This window comes from Neolamprologus brichardi, chromosome 22, assembly GCF_056152115.1.
Source record: "Neolamprologus brichardi isolate AB-2024 chromosome 22, ASM5615211v1, whole genome shotgun sequence".
Classification (NCBI taxonomy): domain Eukaryota; kingdom Metazoa; phylum Chordata; class Actinopteri; order Cichliformes; family Cichlidae; genus Neolamprologus; species Neolamprologus brichardi.
Genome location: NC_142124.1, coordinates 3,319,430 through 3,342,351, shown reverse-complemented (window position 1 = coordinate 3,342,351; position 22,922 = coordinate 3,319,430). Strand labels below are relative to the sequence as shown.

Here is a 22,922-nt window from a genome sequence, read left to right as displayed (position 1 = left end):
AAAGACCGGATAACGAATTACAGTAGTCCAGAGTCAGTCAGATGATTTCCATAGAGAGGCACTTTGCATCAGCAGCACCATGCTCCAGTGCTCTGTGAGAGTTTATAGTCCTGAGAGTTGAACACTGGATGACTGACAGCTGTCCTTCATCACAACAGAAGCCACAGAAATCCTCCTCATCAAAAACATGACTTTGATCTGCGTCCTCATCTGGACTCTCCTCTGCTGCTGCTTCACAGGTAAAGTCCAGAGAATCAAACTCCTCTCCTCTATCAACATCTGTCCCTCTGAAATGAAGCCCACAAAACCATGAAGCTGCTTTATGTTTTTGTCTCTGTGTCCTCAGAGTCCAGAGGACAGATCACAGTGACTCAGCCTGGAGCAGTGAGCTCTGCTGTGGGAGGATCTGTGAACATCAAATGTAGGACCAGTCAGGATGTTTATAACAACGACTTTTTAGCCTGGTACCAACAGAAAGATGGAGGAGTTCCTAAACTGCTCATTTATCGTGCTACCACTCGACAATCAGGGATTCCAGATCGTTTTACAGGTAGTGGATCAAACTCTGACTTCACTCTGACCATCAGTGGAGTCCAGGCTGAAGATGCAGCAGTTTATTACTGTCAGAGTTGGCATAATCCTAACAGTCAGTGGGTGAGCACACAGTGAAAAACAGTCGTACAAAAACCTCCCCCAGTCAGACTGAACAGAAACTGAAGTGACTGCTGCAGCTGGAAGATACTGCAGAGACTGATACAGTTCACTGAGGACACACACACACACACACACACACACACACACACACACACACAGTAGTACAGGTCCTCCTCTTTTTTTCACCCATAAAGGGTTTAATTTGTGAGAGTAAACTTGTGCAGTGTAAACAGTAAAATGTAAACATTGCAGCAGTTAAGGAGTGAAAGGCCATTTTTGTTGAAACACTTGTTTCCTGGTTAAGAGCGTTGCTTAGAAACTCGTCTTTGGTTTACTTTTCATTTTCTGTTTGGGAAAATTGGGGAACATAAGGACCTGTTTTCTTGTTTTGGCATTGCTCACATCCAAAACAAATAAACTCCTCTATACCAAAAATGAACCTTCTTATCAACTCACATGATCTTGTTGTGCAAATAAAGTCATCCTGTTTTTATTAAGCTGTATATTTTCAAACATGAACATTGCTAAAATGATTTGGTTTCATCTTTCACTTTGTTATTCTCCTGGTGTTTCATTTGTTCAACTGGAATGCTAAAGTTCAAAAAACAAATCCCAGAATGGTTTTCAGTTAAGCTAAGCAGTGCCTTCATGTTCTAATGATCTTCAACATTACAGGGCTCTAGAATAACTTTCTGCCTTGGTTGCACCGGTGCGCCTTTTTTTCTTAGGCGCACCCATTTTTCCAACCGCATCGCTTAACACCGCGGTTTAACATGTGCCCTTTTTTGGGGGGAAATTGCTGTCCATACAGATAATATTGATTTGTAAATGATTAACTAACAATCTTGTTCTTGTGCTTAAAGTGCTTTGGCACTCTTTGGCAATAAGAATGCAGAGATGGCACCGGGTGTTATGGCCTCACTTAGAGAGATGAAAAGTAATAAAGAGACCATGGGACTAATAGTATATTAGGAAAATGATTAAGTTATAGCAGGGAAAACTTAACAGACAGGTTTTGTTATCAAATGTTGAATTTATCCACTGCTGATAACAGGTTGCAGGACAACCGTTTAACTTTTGTAAAAGGAAAAAAGATTCTGGTATGACTGTTGCCGGTTCGAGCCCCAGCTCGGACAGTCTCGGTCGTTGTGTCCTTGGGCAAGACACTTCACCTACCGCCTACTGGAGTTGGCCAGAAGGGCCGATGGCGCGATATGGCAGCCTCGCCTCTGTCAGTCTGCCCCAGGACAGCTGTGGCTACAATGTAGCTGCCTCCACCAGTGTGTGAATGTGTGTGTGAATGGGTGGATGGGAGACTGGGTGTGTAAAGCACTTTGGGGTCCCTAGGGGGGGACTAGTAAAAAGCGCTATACAAATACAGGCTATTTACCATTTACCATAAATACGTGGGATGATCCATGATTTGGGGAAAATTAGAAAAGAAAAACTGCATCTTACACTTGTCTTTGTGATGCTGAATACTTTATTACTCTTATGACCTCCAGTTGTTTGCAAGTGTGAAGGTTGATTTAACTTACAGATTTTGTTTTCCAGGCAATGATAGTGTGGATGCAGGCTCCAGGCAGAGCCAGGAGTTAAACTTAATATGCAAAAGACGCTGACGTCTTTTAACTCAGGGGTACAGGGCTGGAGTGAAATTACTCCGGAGGAGAAGCCCTGATGTTGCCTGGGAAATGATCTAACTAACCTTTTTCTTTTGTTATTCCCCTAGTTTTATTGAGTTGACTCATGGGAGAGACCATGTGTCAAAAGGGGGGTTTCCAGATTTAACATGAAACAATGTTTTCTATGTTTTCTATGATTTTTACTGTGATTTGTGGGGTTAGCAGTTCATTTACAGGTATTAAACTGAGTGTATAGGTTTTGATGACCCATAAGTAAAGTTAACTGAACTAAAAGGAAAATGTGGATTGATATTGGTTGATGTGTTTTCTAAATGTTTAGAGGTTTTTCCTTCTAGTAAGGAGATACGGGTACAGCAGCCAGAGTAATTGCTGGAAGAAATCATCTCCAGACTGAGGTTGAGGCTGAGTGCTGATCAGAAAACTTCAGACTCACCGAGAAGTAAGGACCATTCAAGGCAGCTATGCCTCTGGGCTTTCCAGGGATCATCAAGAGGAGATTGTGGACAACAGACGAGAACACATTATATATATATATATATAGATATAGATAGATAGAGAGAGAGAGAGAGAGAGAGAGAGAGAGAGAGAGAGAGAGTATATAAGGTCCTAAGGTCATGAGTGAGGTCGTACCTTCTTTATATAGTATGGGAGGACACCTACTCTGTATCTGTTTAAGTATAAGAGCCTTTGGTTTAGGTGGACCGCTGGACTCCTGGCACCAGCAAGGTGAAAGGAGCCATATCTTGATACACACACACACACACCTTGTCTTTGTAACCAAGGGGGTTTACGAGGGGAGGTACAATTGTATTGTGTGAACTGTTTTCCCAATAAAAAATGATGATATTTGTTTAAGAGATGTACAGTGTGTGTGTGTGTGTGTGTCCTCAGTGCTAACATAGGTAATGAGCAGTTTAGGAACTCCTCCATCTTTCTGTTGGTACCAGAACATATAGTTGTTGCCATAAACATCCTGACTGGTCGTACACTTGATGCTCACAGTTCCTCCCACAGCAGAGCTCACTGCTCCAGGCTGAGTCACTGTGATCTGTCCTCTGGACTCTGAGGACACAGAGACAAAAACATAAAGCAGCTTCATGGTTTTGTGGGCTTCATTTCAGAGGGACAGATGTTGATAGAGGAGAGGAGTTTGATTCTCTGGACTTTACCTGTGAAGCAGCAGCAGAGGAGAGTCCAGATGAGGACGCAGATCAAAGTCATGTTTTTGATGAGGAGGATTTCTGTGGCTTCTGTTGTGATGAAGGACAGCTGTCAGTCATCCAGTGTTCAACTCTCAGGACTATAAACTCTCCCAGAGCACTGGAGCATGGTGCTGCTGATGCAAAGTGCCTCTCTATGGAAATCATCTGACTGACTCCAGCACAGACTTGGATCAATCTGATGTGTCTAAAAAGAGTTTTCACTGCATATTTGGCATGTGACTCACATGGACCCTTCATGATTTATAGACAGATGAGAAATTAAGTCAAAATTTCCCCGTGCGGTGAGGAGATGTGAAGGCTGCTCTCCTACAGCTGCATTTTGCTGAAATGATTCAAGACCACTTGTCATTGTCCTGGCTCATTCGACCAAGCGGTTTGCATTTCCTGTGTTTTTGTCATTTTTTTGTATTATGTTAAGTCTACTTGTTTATGTAAAGGATCATTCTTTAATGCCTGGATTGTTCTGTTCAGATTTGGTTATTAGATTTCCCCTTGTGTCGTTGCCCTTTGTGTCTCCCTCTGTGTGTTTATATTGTGGTGTGAGTTCTTGTGCCTTGTTTCTCCTCCTTGTGTTTCATTCCATCATGTTTATCTATGTTTCCCAGCCCGTCGTGTTCCCTCACTCCCTTTCGTCTGCCTCTTCTCCGCTCCCACATCATGTTTCCTGTTTTATTGTGAAGGTCTTGTGTCTCCATGTTTGTTCTGTCTTGTTATAGTTATTCGTGTTAGCTGGGTTCCTCGTGTGTTCTCGTTATCCCTCTGTGTATTTAGGTCAGCGTCTCCCTCAGTCCTGTGTTCGTCCTCCCTCTTGGCTGTGTTTCCCTGTGTGCCTCTTTGTGTTTGTAGTTTATACTTTCCCCAGTCTAGTTTTGTTTTGTATTTCCATTCTGCAAATAAAGCTGGTTTTTGATTTTACGTCCTGTTTCTGGGAGTCTGCATTTGAGTCTTTTCCTGCCTGCACAGCCGTTTTATGACACCACTTATTGTTTGACATAAATCATATAAAGTGTCCTTCAAGTCCTTCAGACTTTAAGACAGTTGAACATCTGTGGGTGAATTTGGATCGACGTGTTAGAGTTAAAAGAGTCCAAATTTGGTAAATATAGCTTGAGAGAAACAACGACACATGGCATATTAGACGATGTCATTATTTATTCACCAAAGACTAATGAACTCACGACTCTTCAGTTTGATTTGAAACACAGCATGGAATAATTTACTTGATAGAAATGTGAAATATTCGACCCATAACAGAGACACCATTTTATTTCTCCGCAGGCGCTCCACTGTGTGCGACTCGGGCAGCTTACCAGTTGTTGTTGTTTGCGAGTTTTTCTTGTGGATGAGTGTTGTGTTATGTCAGGCGGTTTACTGATAATGAGCTTATTTGTGGTCTTTTATCTCCTTTTGCTTTGAACACACTGTCTTGGATTTTTTTAGAAATAAAGCCACATGTTCAAGTGGCTTTATTGTCATTTCAGCCATATACAGTGGTGCAGTACACAGTGAAATGAGACAGCGTTCCTCCAAGACCCTGCTGCTACATAACAGTAAATCAACATAGGACTATAATAAAGTGCAAGTATACAAGAACTACAAAAAACAGAAGACAGTGCAACAGAAAAGTGCACAGTACTTTTCCACAAATTATGCAATTATGATGCCATTATTATTTCACACTAAAATCTTTTTGAGCATTTTCTTTCAATGAAACTTAAAGTTTTAAAACTTTTTTTTTTAGAATTTTTTCTTCATACTTCGCACATTTTTGTTTCTATGTTTTAACCTTTTGCCAAAGTATCTGCAAATAATTTGTCATCCATTTCATTTCGCCTTTGATGAAGATTTAAAATTACTATACTGCCATATGGTTACCATTTAACCATACTCTAAAACAGGGGTGGACAATTCCAGGCCTCGAGTGCCGGTGTCCTGCGGGTTTAAGATCTCACCTTGGGTCAACACACCTGAATCACATAATTAGTTCGTTACCAGGCCTCTGGAGAACTTCAGGACATGTTGAGGAGCTAATTTAGCCATTTAAACCAGCTGTGTTGGTTCAAGGACACATCTAAAACCTGCAGGGACACCGGCCCTCGAGGCCTGGAGTTGCCCACCCCTGCTCTAAAAGCATGCTGACCAAGTTGGGCTCAGTTTATGAGATTTAATTTGTAATTAAGTTATTTTTATGATTCCCAAATATACCAAAAATAAGTTTGTTTGTTTTTTTCCATTTTTATATACAAAATTGTTTAACTTTTGAGTTATGATAAAATTCTGAAAATTTATTTTTCTGATTATTTTAATTGTAATTATAAAACTAAGAAATAGTTCACAGATTACAGACGAGAACATCAGAAGTCAAAGAAACACTTTAATATTTTTTATCTTTGGTACTGAAACTCGTCTGTTGCCATGGTTCAGCAGTGAAGCCTGTCTGTTACCATGGTTACCAGGCTCAGAGAGGGAAGTGAAACAGCTGGAGATCAGTTTCAACTCCCAGTTTCTCTAACATCTCTCTCTCTGCAGTGGGTCGAGTCCCCCCCTCCCTGAGCGTGCTGGCGCCCTCTAGTGAGGAGCTGCAGCAGGGGAAGGCTACAGTCATGTGTGTGGCCAACAAGGGCTTCCCCTCAGACTGGAGGCTGTCCTGGAAGGTGGATGGCAGTGGCAGCATCAGCTGGGAGGAGAGCAGGAGCCCCGTGGTGCTGCAGAATGACGGCCACTACAGCTGGAGCAGCACCCTGAGGCTCCCTGCAGACCAGTGGGAGAAGGTGGGCTCTGTGACCTGTGAGGCCACCCAGGGCTCCCACACTCCACTCTCAGAGACTCTGATGACAGACCAGTGTTCCCAGTCCTGAGCTGACTCACTGGGACTCTGATACTGGCTTTAGTCTGCAGCTTCTCTCAGTCTGCTCCCTCTGTGTCTGTATTGCTTTGATAGTTTTCATGTTTTCATGCTTGTGGCACTGTTGATGGTTTTAATACTTCAAATAAAAACTGAGGTCTTTAAATAGTGGTTTTCATGTGTTTCCATTCAGCTGCTCTTCTGTCTGATGATCATCCTTCAGGTTCAGCAGTGATGCTTCCATACATGAAAATCTCTGCTTCAGTAACTTTGACTGAGAGAATCACATGTGCTGTATCACATCAGACTGTAAATGTAAAAAAATGAAAACAACTAAAAAAATATATAATTACAGCCAACAGCTGCTCCCTGTTATAAATAGTTTTAAAGTCTTTTGTAGATACATTATTTTCCATCATGTTGGATTTTGTGATGATATTTGCTGTTGGGTGTAGAAGAAGCAGAAAACATGGTGACAGATTATTGTAACCTGCATGTGACCCATGATGAGACCCGTCCTGGTTTTCTTCAAAGTCAGAATTGATAAAATAACCCAAAGAAAAACTAAACTTTCTTTATCAACATAGGAGACACTAAAAAATGTCTCTTTCAGAACATCAGTGCAGGTTAAAAAGTGTAAATGTCAGAATAATTTATGTCACAAAGATGAAGTTAAAGACTTGATGAACTAAACTTTAAATCTTCAGATCAAATCACGTGAAATATTTCTGTGACCAAGAATGTAGCTGAGCAATCTACATACATACATATATCAGTACTGCAGTTTACTAAAATATTCTCATTTAATAACTACTTCCCAGTTTGAATATTTACAGGAGAGTTTCTTCATCACAGATCTGACTCACAGTATCAACTGTTTTGTGTTTCACATGTTCTTCTGTGCTAGCTCGTCAGGATGGACACAAGTCTGATGTTTTGAGTCAAACCCACATAAACATTAGTTATGAAAGTTAGAGTTTTATCAAGGCCTAAGAAATGATTTTGCAATTATTTTAGAAAGACTGTGAGGTGTGTGTGTGTGTGTGTGTGTGTGTGTGTGTGTGTGTGTGTGTGTGTGTGTGTGTGTGTGTCCTCAGTGAACTGTATCAGTCTCTGCAGTATCTTCCAGCTGCAGCAGTCACTTCAGTTTCTGTTCAGTCTGACTGAGGGAGGTTTTTGTACGACTGTTTCTCACTGTGTGAACACCCACTGACTGGTATAGTGACAACTCTGACAGTAATAAACTGCTGCATCTTCAGCCTGGACTCCACTGATGGTCAGAGTGAAGTCAGAGTTTGATCCACTGCCTGTAAAACGAGCTGGAATTCCTGATTCTCGTCTGCTAGCATAGTAAATGAGCAGTTTAGGAACTCCTCCATCTTTCTGTTGGTACCAGTGTAAATAGTGATAGCTGCTATAATAAACATCCTGACTGGTCGTACACTTGATGCTCACAGTTGCTCCCACAGCAGAGCTCACTGCTCCAGTCCCTTTTCTGATAATATTGATGAAAAGTGTCCAAATAGACATATTTGTGTTGAAATTGTTCCTTTATGAATTTTTGTTATTTAAACCCACTTAATTTTACAACAATTCTACAACATTATGGTTTCCATACCATTTTAAACTATTTTCAACAATTTGGATAAAATCAATATTGTATCATTTTTTAAATGAGATAATTTAATTCATCATCATTAGATCATTGAGGTTCAAGCAATTTGTTATGGCCCTGGCCATAATCTGTTTTGGTGGCTGTTTCTTTGTCTGTGTCTTTAAGTCTTTGCAGGTCCCTGAGTGGATGAGCTGACGGCTGCTGATTGGTTCCCTGGTCATGTGGTCTCATTCAAAATCCCTCACCAGCAGTTGTTCCGGTGTTCTGACAAAACGTCCTACCCATCAAGCTGCCCTACTTGTTGTTACTGCGCATGCGCACAATTCAAAACGGCCATGTATCCGGTGTAAATAGTACACGCCTATTATTTCATCCTACCCCGATCTTGTGCCGATCTCATTGCTTTCGAAAAAAGGTTTGTATTATAAGTTTTACTTCTTTATTACAGATCATATTTGTTTACCTTAAGCTGCTCAGTCGAAGTCATATTCCAAGTGTTTATTTGGTGCTTTTAAACTTCTGCAAACCTTCTCAATTTATTTTAGTCGTCCTGCAGTTACTGGACACCACGCTCCGTTGTTATGTTGAAGAAAGTACTATTGCACCACATACTTGTTAATTGCGTGATAACGTTGTGTAGTCGTTTTATTTACTGTATGGATTCCGAAGCCATGTTGAAATTGTCCGATTTTCTCCTTAGTTATGGAGAAGAAATACGAGGAACTGCTCGAGTTCTGCTGAGTTTTGCTGTTAAAGGTAAATAATTCCATTTATTGTTAGCTACAATTAGGACTTTACATTATAATAATGAGAAATCTCACAGTTTGCAGAACACTACCTTGCTTTTGGAGAGGTCAGTGAAGTATTAACCACTACAGAAGCAGTTGTGCTGGAGCGAATGCAGATAGCTTGCACCCTACTTGAACATCGAGGTAAGTCCAGTAAAGTCCTTATCACGTTAGAGTGTGTACTTCCAATTTAAATAGGGCTTTTTAAACAGCACAGTACAAAAAGTGCTTTTCAAACACTTTCAGATAAGACCCTTCTTTAAATCTAATTAAAAAAATTCAGGGGACAAATTTGCCATGAAGTATTTGTGGAAAAAATGAACTATTATTTTTGAATTAATCAATAAATAATGTTTGATTAAAACCTAACCATAAATGTGTTTCAGGGAACGCTGAGGATTACTGCATTGTTTGCTCTATGTTAGATGCTGACGCTGACCGCAGCATGATTGAAATGGTAAAACAAAACAAAAAAGAAACACATAAGTCTTAGTATCATTACTTGCTAATCATGTTTAAAATGTTGACTAATAGTATTCACCAAACATAATATGAGCTATTTATTTTTCCTTTCCAGGTGCAGTGTGAATCTCACCAAAGATGGGCACATTTTGCATGTGCAAAATATAAAGAGAGCAACCAAGAATATAAATGCAAAAAATGTAAGGAAAACACATAACAACTTCAAATAAAAACAGCTGTCTTTTCCCCTCCATGTCTCTTTGCATCATTTGTCAACATTAGATGATTGTGTGCTGGAGGCATGTTTTAATAGTGTGATTTGGCCATCAGAACATGCTACCTAAATAAATCCCAGCAGGAAGCACGTTTTAATAGTGTGATTTGGCCATCAGAACATGCTACCTAAATAAATCCCAGCAGGAAGCACGTTTTAATAGTGTGATTTGGCCATCTGAACATGCTACCTAAATAAATCCCAGCAGGAAGCACGTTTTAATAGTGTGATTTGGCCATCTGAACATGCTACCTAAATAAAACCATGCAGGAAGCATGTTCTTAACGTCCTAGCGAAATAACTCAAAGTTTTTAAGTGTGATTTGGCCATCTGAATGTCCTACCTATACGACGGAGCCATTAACCACGTAAGGTAGCATATTCTGATAAGGTAGCACGGATTGATAGACAAGACCATAAATTTACGCTATGGTACGACGTTTTGACAAGGTAGGACGTTTTGTCAGAACACCGGGGCAGCCACTGACAGCAGCAGCAGACCTGACCCTGGCCTCCAAAACCTGTGACTTTTGCGACTTTCTGAGTTCTGTATATAGTGTGTACATTAGTTTTCATTGTAAATAGCACATTGTAAATAGCACTGGAACAGAAGGGGTGAGCTGCCTTATTGGTTTTCCCTTGCACTGTTTTCTCCTGTTTATCTCAGTTAGGAAGTTAGGTGTAGCGCTTGTCTTTTGTTTGATGTTTGATTTTTGATTTCACATAGGGTTTTAGATAGCACCTCCTCCTGACTTTGTTTGTTTTGTTTGTTATTTTGGCCTTTGTTACCCCGGAGCTTCATTTTGCAGTGTAGAAAAATAAACCACCGTTCACTAAGAAATTGGTTTTCCCTCTGTGTATGGTTTTGGGGACCAGGGCAGGGCAATCTTCTCAAACTTATGTTGCGTTCCTGTACCCCTAGACTGGGGCGTAACATAAAGTGAGGGCTCGTCCGCTCTTTTCTTTTGCCATTCTTTTTGCTCATTGTGTTTTGTGGGTTGTCTGCAGTTTTTGGTTGGCAGTTTTCTTGTAGTGTTGGGGTGATCTAATCACAATGACTTTTGACTTGGATGATTTTGCACTGCAACCCACCATAGATAAGTTGGATCGATGTACAAAGGCACATTTGTTGTTGGTGGCAAAGTTGTTTAATGTTAGTGTGCCTTTACATGCTAAAAAGGCAGAAATTAAGCAGTGCCTGACAGCACAGCTAGTGGATAAGGGGGTATTTGCAAAGTCGAAACCTCGGCCGGTTGAGGCGACTGGAGGTTTGGTGGTGGATGCGGGAGCAGAAGCTGCTGCAACCATCCCACAAGCTGCCAGTGGACGGATGACGCCAGGGGCGGAGGCTCCTGCTGCCATTCAGATCCCAAACGTTAGCCCAGCTAGACAATTAACACTAGGTTTACTAACCTGCGCAAATTTGCGTAACTTCCCTAAACCCAACTCCCCCTAGAATTACTGGCTTTTTTATTTTCTGGTGCAAGTCCCGAGGTGTTAATCACCCCTGCTGAGATTTTCACAGGTCGTCAGCTCGTTTCTCCTCCAGCTTTTGTTGTGCAAACCACCCATTATCCTTGAGGCCTGGCACATTTGCATTTGTTTACTCTGAGTTGCTCAGAATCAAGTCAGGCCAAACCTCTGTGTTACAACTTTCAGAAATGCCTGCCGTATCTATACAAAATATCCCACACATTGACTGACCTGCAAATATAAAAGACACACATTCACACCTCATTGCCATATTACATATGGGTTATATAAACCCATTTAGAGTGAAGTTCATGTAAATTTACCATTCTCTATTTGTTTATCTTCTGACAACGTAAGATTACAAGTGTGCTCCAAAGCTTCCTTTGCCTGTTAGACGTGGGAATGCTGCAGACCATCAGAGACTGTACGGTACATCAAGCCCGCAGAACAGAGCCGGACTGGAATTTGTCAGTTCATGAACTGATGGCATTCATTTCAATCCTGTTTGTAATCAAAGAGACAATGCCCCGAGATAGATTCATTTCAATTATGCACCTTCGATTTGATGACAGGGACACGCGGGCAGAACGGGTGAAAACAGACAAATTTGCGGCGATCTCAGACATCTGGACATGCTTCAACGAGAACTGTGCTAAGAGTTTCACTCCAGGAGAACACATGACCATAGATGAACAGCTGTTCCCTACCAAGGTTTGTTGTCCATTCACACAGTATATCGCAACCAAGCCAGACAAATTTGGGATCAAGTTCTGGATGACCACGGATTTGGACACCAAATATGTCTGCAGTGCATCTCCTTACTTGGGAAAGGACCCCAGTCATCAGAAGGGAGAGAGGCTGGCAGAGAACGTGGTCATGAAACTGATGGAGCCGTTTTTGGATGATGGGAGAAACGTCACAACGGACAATTTCTTTACCTCACTGTCACTGTCGCACAGACTGCTGCAGCGCAAAACAACGTTACTGGGCACGGTGAATAAAGTCCGGCGTGAACTTCCTCAACTTGCAAAAGATACTGCAAAGCGAGAGGTATTCTCCACTTCAGTGCTTAGAAGTGGCGGTGTCTCCTTGACAATTTATGCACCTAAAAAAACAAGACTGTGTGTGTTCTAAGTTCCATGCACCAAGACGTGATGATCGGTGACGACAGAAAGAGGAAACCCAACACGATAGCAGACTATAACCACATGAAGGTATGTGAATGTGTGTACAATTTTAAACCAGTGCTACAATGTTTTCTGATGTGTGCTATACAGGCCTATAGAAAAAAACATATACTCATGACTCTCTCTCTGCTTTTACAGTGTGGTGTAGACGTGTTGGACCAAATGGCGTGGATGTATTCCGTAAGAGCAGCAACACGCAGGTGGCCAGTAGCGGCTTTCTACAATATGCTGGACCTGGCGGCGGTGAATGCCTACATTTTGTACAAGGCATGTACAGGGTGGACAGGCAAAAGAAGATTGTTTCTGAGTCTTCTAGCTCAGCAACTTCGTTGCTGATTCATGCAGCTCAAGGAAATATTAGCACAGAGGCAGGCTGCTGAAGCTGCTGCAGCTGCTGTGCCAGGGACTGTAAAGACAACGCAGTGCCAGGTGCAAGAGAGCTGCAACAGGAATCGCAGCAGGTTTACCTGTGCAACATGTCAGAAATTCACTTGTGCCAAATGCAGGGATGATGGACACTGGGTCTGCAAACGCTGTAAAGTCGGAAATACTTTGAAATAAAAAAGACTTGTGTACCCATATATTGTGAATGTGTGTCTTTTCTATGTAGGTTGTAACACAGAGGTTTTGCCTGCCTTGGATCTGAGTAAACAAATGCCAATGTTGCACAAACACACACACACACACACACACACAGCAAATCTGCATTTATTTGTCCCACAAGTGGAAAATCTGCATTGTCATTGCAAAAAAGTGGACAGTGCAAGACAAAAGCAGCTAAATAAAAACTGTACAAAGAGCACGGTATAGAAAGTGCACTATACAAACAATCTGGAAACATAAATATGGATACGTGTATTCAAAAATATTGGTGTATGTATACACACACACACACATCTATATATATCTATATATATCTATATCTCTAATATATATATATATATGTATATATATATATATATATATATATACAGATATATCTATATATATATATATATACATTTATACATACATACATATATATATATATGTATATATATATATATATATATATATATATACATATATACATATATATACATATATATATATATATATTAGAGATATAGATATAGATATATAGATATATATAGATATATATAGATATAGATGTGTGTGTGTGTGTGTGTGTGTGTGTGTGTGTATAACTAGACTTTATGCATAATATGTAAGGTGTGGCTATATAAATATATGTACAACTCTGTGTATATGTGTTTATGGGCAGGCATGCAATGTAGTGACAAGGATTGACAAGAACTACCATGGTGTATTGTACGCTGCAAGTAAGGAAGGAAAGTAGCCTTGCAGGGAAGGAAAGACCTGAATCTCTCATGGTTGGGGGTTGGGGGAGGGTGTCTTTGCACAACAAAAGCAGGAGAACAATGGAGCTGAAGACCTGTGAAAATCTCAGCAGGGTGCCAAGAGGTGTTAGGGTCGGGGGGGGAATTTACGCAAATCTGCGCAGGCTAGTAAATCTAGTAGTAGGGACTGCAGCAGGGAAAAAAAGGCTCAGTAATTCTAGTGTTAACAGGATTGGTTACGGAGGATCTTAGGCTCGCCCTTCGCCTGAAAGAGTTGGAGCTTGAGGCTAAAGCCAAAGAAGCTGAGCTTATGCATCTCCGCATAAGGGCTATGGAGCTGGATCCTTCCCGACAACGCAATGTTACCTCTACCCCAGTGAGTAAAATTGTGAGCAAACCTTCTGATTCATTCTCCTCTGACCATTTTGATGCAAGCAAGCAAATTGCTTTAGTGCCACCTTTTAGAGAAAGTGAGGTTGACTCTTACTTTAATGCATTTGAACGCATCGCAACCACTTTTAAATGGCCCAAGGATGTGTGGAGTTTGTTGCTGCAGTGTAAATTGGTGGGGAAAGCACAGGAGGTGTGTGCGAGCTTATCCATCGATGACAGCCTGGATTATGAAATCGTGAAATCCACTATTTTAAGGGCTTATGAGCTAGTTCCGGTGGCATACCGCCAGAAGTTTCGTCATGTGAAAAATCTGCCAACCAAACACATGTAGAGTTTGCCAGGGAGAAGACTCTCTTGTTTGATAAGTGGTTAGCTGCAAGTAAAGTGAAGGACTTTGCTCAGCTAAGAGAATTGGTCCTGCTGGAAGAATTCAAAACGTGTCTTCCAGAGAATGTTGTTGTATATCTCAATGAGCAAAAGGTGGATTCGTTGTCTAAAGCTGCTGTTCTCACAGATGAGTTTGGGATCAGTTCTAAACCTGCGAGGAGTTTGAGGGTTTCTCCTAAGCGTCAAACGCGCCCTGATCAGGTTCCCATGACTGTCCGAGAATGCTTTTATTGCCATGATACTGGCCATCTCATTGCCAATTGTCCGTCGCTCCGTCGCAAAGAGCAAATTCACACATTGAAAAAGCCAAAAATTGTTGGTTTTGTTCAGTCGGTTTCTACTCCTAATCCCGTCAGTGATGAACCAGGAAATGACAGTCTTGACAGCAGTTACCGACCTTTCATTTCACAAGGGTTCGCATTACTGACTGGAATAGAGGAGGATCGCGTGCCGATTGTAATTTTGCGCGACACTGGGGCTGCCCAGTCTCTCATTTTGGAAAGCGCGTTGCCTTTGTCAAGTAACTCGTTTTGTGGTGCTGATGCTCTCATGTGGGGAGTGAAAATGAGTGTGCTACGGGCTCCGCTGCACAGAGTCTTCTTACAGTCACCTCTCGTCTCGGGCCCGGTAACAGTTGGGGTGCGCGCTAGCTTGCCCATGCAGGGGGTTACTATGATTCTGGGGAATGATCTAGCCAACGGGAAAGTTTTCCCAATCCCTGAAGTAATTGAAAACCCCGTTGATGATTTTGTTTTTGTTTCGGAACCTGCTGCTGACAGTCTGCCCTCTGTTTTTCCTGCCTGTGTTGTCACACACGCCCACAAGCGCAAATACAGTGGGGCAAAAAAGTATTTAGTCAGCCACCGATTGTGCAAGTTCCCCCACTTAAAATGATGACAGAGGTCAGTAATTTGCACCAGAGGTACACTTCAACTGTGAGAGACAGAATGTGAAAAAAAAAAAATCCATGAATTCACATGGTAGGATTTGTAAAGAATTTATTTGTAAATCAGGGTGGAAAATAAGTATTTGGTCAATAACAAAAATACAACTCAATACTTTGTAACATAACCTTTGTTGGCAATAACAGAGGTCAAACGTTTACTATAGGTCTTTACCAGGTTTGCACACACAGTAGCTGGTATTTTGGCCCATTCCTCCATGCAGATCTTCTCAAGAGCAGTGATGTTTTGGGGCTGTCGCCGAGCAACACGGACTTTCAACTCCCGCCACAGATTTTCTATGGGGTTGAGGTCTGGAGACTGGCTAGGCCACTCCAGGACTTTCAAATGCTTCTTACGGAGCCACTCCTTTGTTGCCCGGGCGGTGTGTTTTGGATCATTGTCATGTTGGAAGACCCAGCCTCGTTTCATCTTCAAAGTTCTCACTGATGGAAGGAGGTTTTGGCTCAAAATCTCACGATACTTGGCCCCATTCATTCTGTCCTTAACACGGATCAGTCGTCCTGTCCCCTTGGCAGCCCCATAGCATGATGTTTCCACCCCCATGCTTCACAGTAGGTATGGTGTTCTTGGGATGCAACTCAGTATTCTTCTTCCTCCAAACACGACGAGTTTATACCAAAAAGTTCTACTTTGGTTTCATCTGACCACATGACATTCTCCCAATCCTCTGCTGTATCATCCATGTGCTCTCTGGCAAACTTCAGACGGGCCTGGACATGCACTGGCTTCAGCAGCGGAACACGTCTGGCACTGCGGGATTTGATTCCCTGCCGTTGTAGTGTGTTAGTGATGGTGACCTTTGTTACTTTGGTCCCAGCTCTCTGCAGGTCATTCACCAGGTCCCCCCGTGTGGTTCTGGGATCTTTGCTCACCGTTCTCATGATCATTTTGACCCCACGGGATGAGATCTTGCGTGGAGCCCCAGATCGAGGGAGATTATCAGTGGTCTTGTATGTCTTCCATTTTCTGATGATTGCTCCCACAGTTGATTTTTTCACACCAAGCTGCTTGCCTATTGTAGATTCACTCTTCCCAGTCTGGTGCAGGTCTACAATTCTTTTCCTGGTGTCCTTCGAAAGCTCTTTGGTCTTGGCCATGGCGGAGTTTGGAGTCTGACTGGTTGAGGCTGTGGACAGGTGTCTTTTATACAGATGATGAGGTCAAACAGGTGCCATTCATACAGGTAACGAGTGGGGGACAGAAAAGCTTCTTACAGAAGACGTTACAGGTCTGTGAGAGCCAGGGATTTTCCTTGTTTGAGGTGACCAAATACTTATTTTCCACCCTGATTTACGAATAAATTCTTTACAAATCCTACCATGTGAATTCATGGATTTTTTTTTTCACATTCTGTCTCTCACAGTTGAAGTGTACCTCTGGTGCAAATTACTGACCTCTGTCATCATTTTAAGTGGGGGAACTTGCACAATCGGTGGCTGACTAAATACTTTTTTGCCCCACTGTATGGTGATGTTGACTTGTCTGACTTTTTTCTATGTTCTGAAGCTGTTCCTGAGAAAGCTGAACTGCCTGTGGAAAAAGCTGAAAAATGTGTGTCTCATAAAATGCTACCCGCTACACCTGACCTGTCTTTTGAGGTAAACAAAACAGATTTTTTTCATGCGCAACAGAATGACCCGACTTTGGCCAAATGTTTACTCGCCGCAAATTCCAGCAATCAGAATCCCCGTGTCTACAGCATTGAAAATGACGTGTTAATGCGCAAATGGGATCCTCCCTCATCTAGTGATCTTGGCTGGAATGTATTTCAACAAGTGGTTGTACCGCAAAAATTCCGACCCCAAGTACTCAGCCTCGCACATGACAGTTTCTCTGGACATTTAGGAATTAGGAAAACTTCCCATCGTATCCTGCGTCACTTTTTCTGGCCAGGTTTGAAGTCCGATGTGACCAAGTATTGCCGTTCTTGCCACGTTTGGCAGGTCAGTGGAAAACCCAACCAGGTTATTCCTCCCGCTCCATTGCATCCAATCCCAGCTTTAGGCAAACCATTTGAGCACATAAACATCGAGAGGAAGTTCTGCCTCGAGTCAGGAACAGAGTGGGATGAAGGTCTGCCACTTCTCCTTCTAGCGGTGAGAGAGAGTGTGCAGGAGTCCATGGGTTTCAGTCCCGCAGAGCTGGTGTTTGGACACACAGTGCGTGGTCCCCTGCGGCTGCTTAAAGAGTAATATCTGTCCGACACAGCTATCCCCGAGCAGAACGTATTAGACTACGTAAGTTGTTTTAGGGAGCGTCTGCATAAAGCATGCAAAATTGCACGCGAGGCTCTTTCCGCATCTCAGGAAAAAATGAAAAGAAAATTTGATAAAAAGTTTGTGCAGAGAACATTTGAAGTGGGTGACAAAGTGTTGACTCTCCTACCCGTTCCTGGATCCTCTCTCCAGGCAAAGTTCTGTGGGCCCTATACTGTTCAAGAGAAACTGAGTGACACAGATTATGTTATAGGTACCCCAGACCGTAGGAGAAAGCGTTGTGTGTGTCATGTTAATCTGATGAAGCCTTATTTTGTTCGTGATGCAGGTGTAAACTCCTCCTCATCCCCCGCTGCGCTGTCTGCCGTGCCGGTAGTTGTGCCAGCATCCCCGTCTCAGTATAGCCCAGGAAGTGATGGCTTAGTTTTCGTTTGTGCTGAGGGTTGCTCCTGACTCAGAAACTCTGAAATATTGGATAATTTAAAATCCCACCTAAAACATTTAGATGAGGCTGCCCAGAACGATGTGTGTTCTCTGATCAATACTTACCCGTCTCTGTTTGCTGACACTCCGTCTCGCACTACTGTCCTCGAACATGACATAGATGTAGGTGACCACCCTCCGATCAAACAACACGCTTATCATGTGAACCCTACCAAACGTGCACTTTTTCAGCGAGAAGTTTCCTACTTGCTGGAAAATGGTCTTGCTGTCCCTAGTTCGAGTGCCTGGAGTTCCCCATGCTTTCTTGTGCCGAAGGAAGACAAAACCACACGTTTTTGTACTGATTTTCGAAAAGTGAACAGTGTGACCAAACCCGACTCCTACCCTCTTCCCCGCATGGAGGATTGTGTTGATAGGGTTGGCTCCGCAAAGTTTGTCACCAAACTGGATTTATTAAAGGGTTATTGGCAAGTTCCCCTCACTCCGCGTGCATCTGAAATTCCTGTTTTTGTTACTCCTGATCACTTCCTCCAATACACCGTCATGCCTTTTGGCCTTCGAAATGCCCCTGCCACATTCCAACGCCTTATGCATATTGGTTTAGGTGGTGTCACAAACTGTGAAGTGTACTTAGACGACATTGTAGCCTATTCAGAGACTTGGTCACAACACCTTGGAACACTCACTGAGATTTTTGAAAGATTAAAAGAGGCATCCCTTACCCTAAATCTTGCCAAATGTGACTTTGGTAAGGCCACTGTGACTTATCTAGGGAAGCAGGTGGGTCGGGGAAAGGTGCGCCCCCTTCTGGCTAAAATCCAGGCTATCCTAGATTTCCCTGTGCCTCGCACTAGACGTGAACTTCGCCGGTTCCTTGGGATGGCCAGCTATTATCACGGCTTCTGTAAGAATTTTGCAGATGTAGTTGCACCTCTCACCAGTCTCACAAGTGTGTCAAAACCATTCGTATGGTCGCCCACATGCCAGAATGCTTTTGAGTCTGCCAAAGCTCTCCTCTGCAGCACACCAGTACTTGCCGCTCCTGTTTTCACACATCCATTTAAACTTGAGGTGGATGCCAGCGCCGACGGTGCAGGTGCGGTGCTGTTGCAGGAGGATAGGCAGGGTGTTGATCACCCAATTGGTTACTTTTCAAAAAAATTCAACTCCCACCAACAGAAATACAGTACCATTGGAAAAGAAGCTCTTTCTCTGTTGCTTGCTCTACAGCATTTCGAGGTCTATGTCGGTTCTTGTTCCTAGCACCTGTCATTATTTACACCGATCACAACCCCCTCGTGTTTTTGACTAGGATGCAAAATTCTAACCAAAGGCTCATGAGATGGTCCCTCTTAGTGCAGGATTTCAATCTGGAGATCCATCACAAAAAAGGGACAGAGAATGCAATGGCAGATGCGCTGTCGCGTGGTTTTCTGAACTCCTAAGTGCCAAACATCTATAGGGGAGATGTTTGGTCTTGGGAAGGGGGGTGTTACGGCCCTGGCCATAATCTGTTTTGGTGGCTGTTTCTTTGTCTGTGTCTTTAAGTCTTTGCAGGTCCCTGAGTGGATGAGCTGACGGCTGCTGATTGGTTCCCTGGTCATGTGGTCTCATTCAAAATCCCTCACCAGCAGTTGTCCCGGGGCAGCCACTGACAGCAGCAGCAGACCTGACCCTGGCCTCCAAAACCTGTGACTTTTGCGACTTTCTGAGTTCTGTATATAGTGTGTACATTAGTTTTCATTGTAAATAGCACATTGTAAATAGCACTGGAACAGAAGGGGTGAGCTGCCTTTTTGGTTTTCCCTTGCACTGTTTTCTCCTGTTTATCTCAGTTAGGGAGTTAGGTGTAGCGCTTGTCTTTTGTTTGATTTTTGATTTCACATAGGGTTTTAGATAGCACCTCTTCTTGACTTAGCTTGTTTTGTTTGTTATTTTGGTCTTTGTTACCCCGGAGCTTCATTGTGCAGTGTAGAAAAATAAACTACCGTTCATTAAGAAATTGGTTTTCCCTCTGTGTATGGTTTTGGGGACCAGGGCGGGGCAATCTTCTCAAACTTATGTTGCGTTCCGGTACCCCTAGACTGGGGCGTAACATAATTACTTTTAAATTCATGGTTCACTGTGTTCCTTCGTTTTGATTGAACACAAGTTTGACATTTTAGCTTGTTATTCATTTCAGAGTCAGAGAGCCGATCAGTGAGTTTGTATCACTGTGGTGGACTTTTGGTGGAGGAACAGGCTGGAAGTTAACTGTTAGTAGATTTGAGTCACTCAAAGAACTAAATTCTGTACTTTTATTGATTCATTTTAAAACCCTGATGCTGCTGCTACATTTTATTAAACTTTACTAATTATATATTCTGACTCTTGGATGTGTTACATTTTGTCTTCAGACAGAGTAATATCATCTTCACTTCTTCTTTTGTCTCCCTGAAAATGTTTCAGTAGAACTTTTGTCTCTAAAGCAAATAATGTTTGAAGTTTTTAAATTTCAGAGATAATATATTTTACATTTTGTTCACCCTTTGTCAAAGGTTTACGTTTGCATTTCAGAAATAAAAGCACTTAATCAGCATGTTGTCTGAGTTTAAGTAATTTAACGAGTTTTCATATATATTTTTTTATATCTGTCATTAGTGAGAGGCCCTCCAAGAACATAAATCTCCACCAAGGCTTTACCTTCAGCCCCATCCTTAAACCTTCTTCCTCACAGAGAGAATTATGACCTTGTTCTCTGCTTGGCCGTCACCTCCCTAAGAGCAGGATGTCTGGAGATCTTCACGTCTACCATGGACCCTCTGTGAAGGTGCAATAAAACCTGGGGCCCATTTGTGATAACTTTCTACATCCATACAAGTAAGTGACAAAGTGATATTACTATTACTATTGTGATATGATTCAAATATATGATTAATACATCAGAAAAGAAATCTGCCACCACATGTCCATTTATAGAAAGTCATTTCTTTAACTGCTGGTTCAGTGTTTTATTTATAAATACCTGCTCCAAAACCACGGAGGTCAGGCAGAGAGACACTCTGAAAATGAAGGAAAAAAACATTATTATCCATCCTGAACATGTTTTGTCATCTGAGTTCAGGAAGTTGTTCTCAGGTCACCGTTACCTTGTACCTCAGTGTAGAACAAACAGAAACTTCAAATGCTTCATTCTGTCATGGTTCTGGGGCGATTCGACCCAGCATTTTGGGTTTATTATGTTTTGGTTTATTTTTTGAATGATGGATTGTTCTTTATGTTTCTCTGGTGCTTTGTTGATTATTATTTATAATCTATGTTTCAGCTATTCTTGTTAAGAGATTAGTTCTTCTGTTTGGTTTTCCTCTCAATGATGATTTGCTTGGGTTTTGAGTAGTGATTCATGTTTCCTGTTTTATTGTGAAAGTCTTTGTCTTGTGTTAGTGTGTGCAGCTTTGTTCCCCCTGTCTCGTCAGCCCTGATCTCTCCCAGCTGTGTCTCCCTCCTGTTGTCCATTCCCTCATTATTACCCTGTGTATATAAGTCCTGTGTTTTCCCGTGCTCGGTGTCGCGTTGTACCCTCAGATCTTGCCTGTGTGTTCCAGTTTGTGTTTTCATGTTTGTTTTCTGTTTTGTTGGTGCCAGCAATAAAGCTGAGGTTTTCAGTTATATTTCCGTCTCAGAGTCCGGCACTTGGATCCACATCTCCACCTGCCCGCACACAGAGCCCTGACACATTCCCTCAGCTGTTAGATTCCTGAACGCTGACAGGAGTCGTTTAGATGAATGTTTCTGTGATTGTTCATTTTGAGACATTTACCCTTCATATTCTGTTTATTTATTTTGAACATTTGTGTTCATTTTGATGTATTTATTGACTTTTTCCTTGACCTCATTGCTTGTTTATCACTGCCTTGACATACAACAGTGCTTGTGATTATTGTTTAAAGACTGTAGGCTGTGTGAGTTTGACCATGTGAGCAGGTAGTGTGGGAAAGCTGCAAACAAATTTTGGAATTAATAAAATTATCTGAACTGTGAATCTAATTTTAAAAATGCAATTTATAAAATCATGTTGCACTGTTTCTTGTTTCAGCTTTTATATTTATAACATTATGCAAACAGTGAATGATTTAGTTGAGTTTGTTTGTTTCAGAGTCAGAGAGCCGTGTCTCTCTACAGTCAGAGGTTTTTGTACGGCGGCTCAATGAGTTTGTATCACTGTGGTACACGTTCGGTGGAGGAACCAGACTGGATGTTAACTGTAAGTACATTTGACTCATTTATGAAGCTCAAACTTGTATCATTAAGGTTCATTTCATTTCCTTCTACATAAATACTTCATGTTTCTCATAAATATAAAATCTAATATCAGTGTAAATTTTGAATTCAGATTAAAATCATCTTGTGCATTTATTTTTACTGGAAATTAAACTTTCAAAAGGTTTTTTTTTTCTTGAAGAAAAGTAGAAAACATTTATATATTTTACATTTCCATAAAAGTTTTGTCTTCAACCTTTTGCTGCAAATAATGTGACATCCATCTAAAATTAATAGTTCTTAAAGATTTAACATTATTAACGACACAGTAACAGTTTGCTGTCTGAGGTTTGATCATTTTATGGATTTTAATGTGTGAGTAAGTACAGTTATCTTCATTGTTCCCAAATAGACCAAAAAAAGGTCTATGCTGTTTTCTGTTTTACATACAATTGTTTATGACAAAAATCTGACATGTTAATTTCTGTTTGTTTTCTAATTATAAAACTAATAAATAATACAAACATAACGCACATGAGTACATCAGAAGTCAAAGAAACGCTTTAATATTTTTATCTTTGGTACTGAAACTCATCTGTTGCCATGGTTCAGCAGTGAAGCCTGTCTGTTTCTATGGTTACCAATCTCAGATAGAGAAGTGAAACAGCTGGAGATCAGTTTCACCCAAACTCCCAGTTTCTCTAACATCTCTCTCTCTGCAGTGGGTCGAGTCCCCCCCTCCCTGAGCGTGCTGGCGCCCTCTAGTGAGGAG

The 22,922-nt window shown here is 41.8% G+C and overlaps 1 protein-coding gene, 1 long non-coding RNA gene and 1 pseudogene across 3 annotated transcripts in view; all 3 read left to right on the top strand.

Moving 5' to 3' along the window:
• Positions 1-22,922, top strand: part of LOC148096596 (Ig kappa-b4 chain C region pseudogene) — a 47,285-nt pseudogene that overhangs the window by 9,085 nt on the left and 15,278 nt on the right. The window lies entirely within an intron of this gene.
• On the top strand, positions 73-6,522 carry LOC148096598 (immunoglobulin kappa light chain-like). The gene is made up of 3 exons (XM_087834500.1): positions 73-239; positions 347-665; positions 6,027-6,522. Exons 1-3 carry the CDS (start codon positions 188-190, stop codon positions 6,379-6,381), a joined length of 726 nt encoding a protein of 241 aa, XP_087690626.1. The 5' UTR covers positions 73-187; the 3' UTR covers positions 6,382-6,522.
• On the top strand, positions 8,332-9,485 carry LOC148096597 (uncharacterized). The gene is made up of 5 exons (XR_015717063.1): positions 8,332-8,398; positions 8,684-8,739; positions 8,807-8,915; positions 9,158-9,228; positions 9,349-9,485. It is a non-coding gene; the product is annotated as an uncharacterized LOC148096597 (long non-coding RNA).

Coding starts and splice junctions, on each gene's coding strand:
- LOC148096598 (XM_087834500.1), top strand. CDS start 188: ATGACTTTGATCTGCGTCCTCATCTGGACTCTCCTCTGCTGCTGCTTC. Junction 240..346: donor CCTCTGCTGCTGCTTCACAG/GTAAAGTCCAGA, acceptor CTGTGTCCTCAG/AGTCCAGAGGACAGATCACA. Junction 666..6,026: donor AGTCAGTGGGTGAGCACACA/GTGAAAAACAGT, acceptor TTCAACTCCCAG/TTTCTCTAACATCTCTCTCT.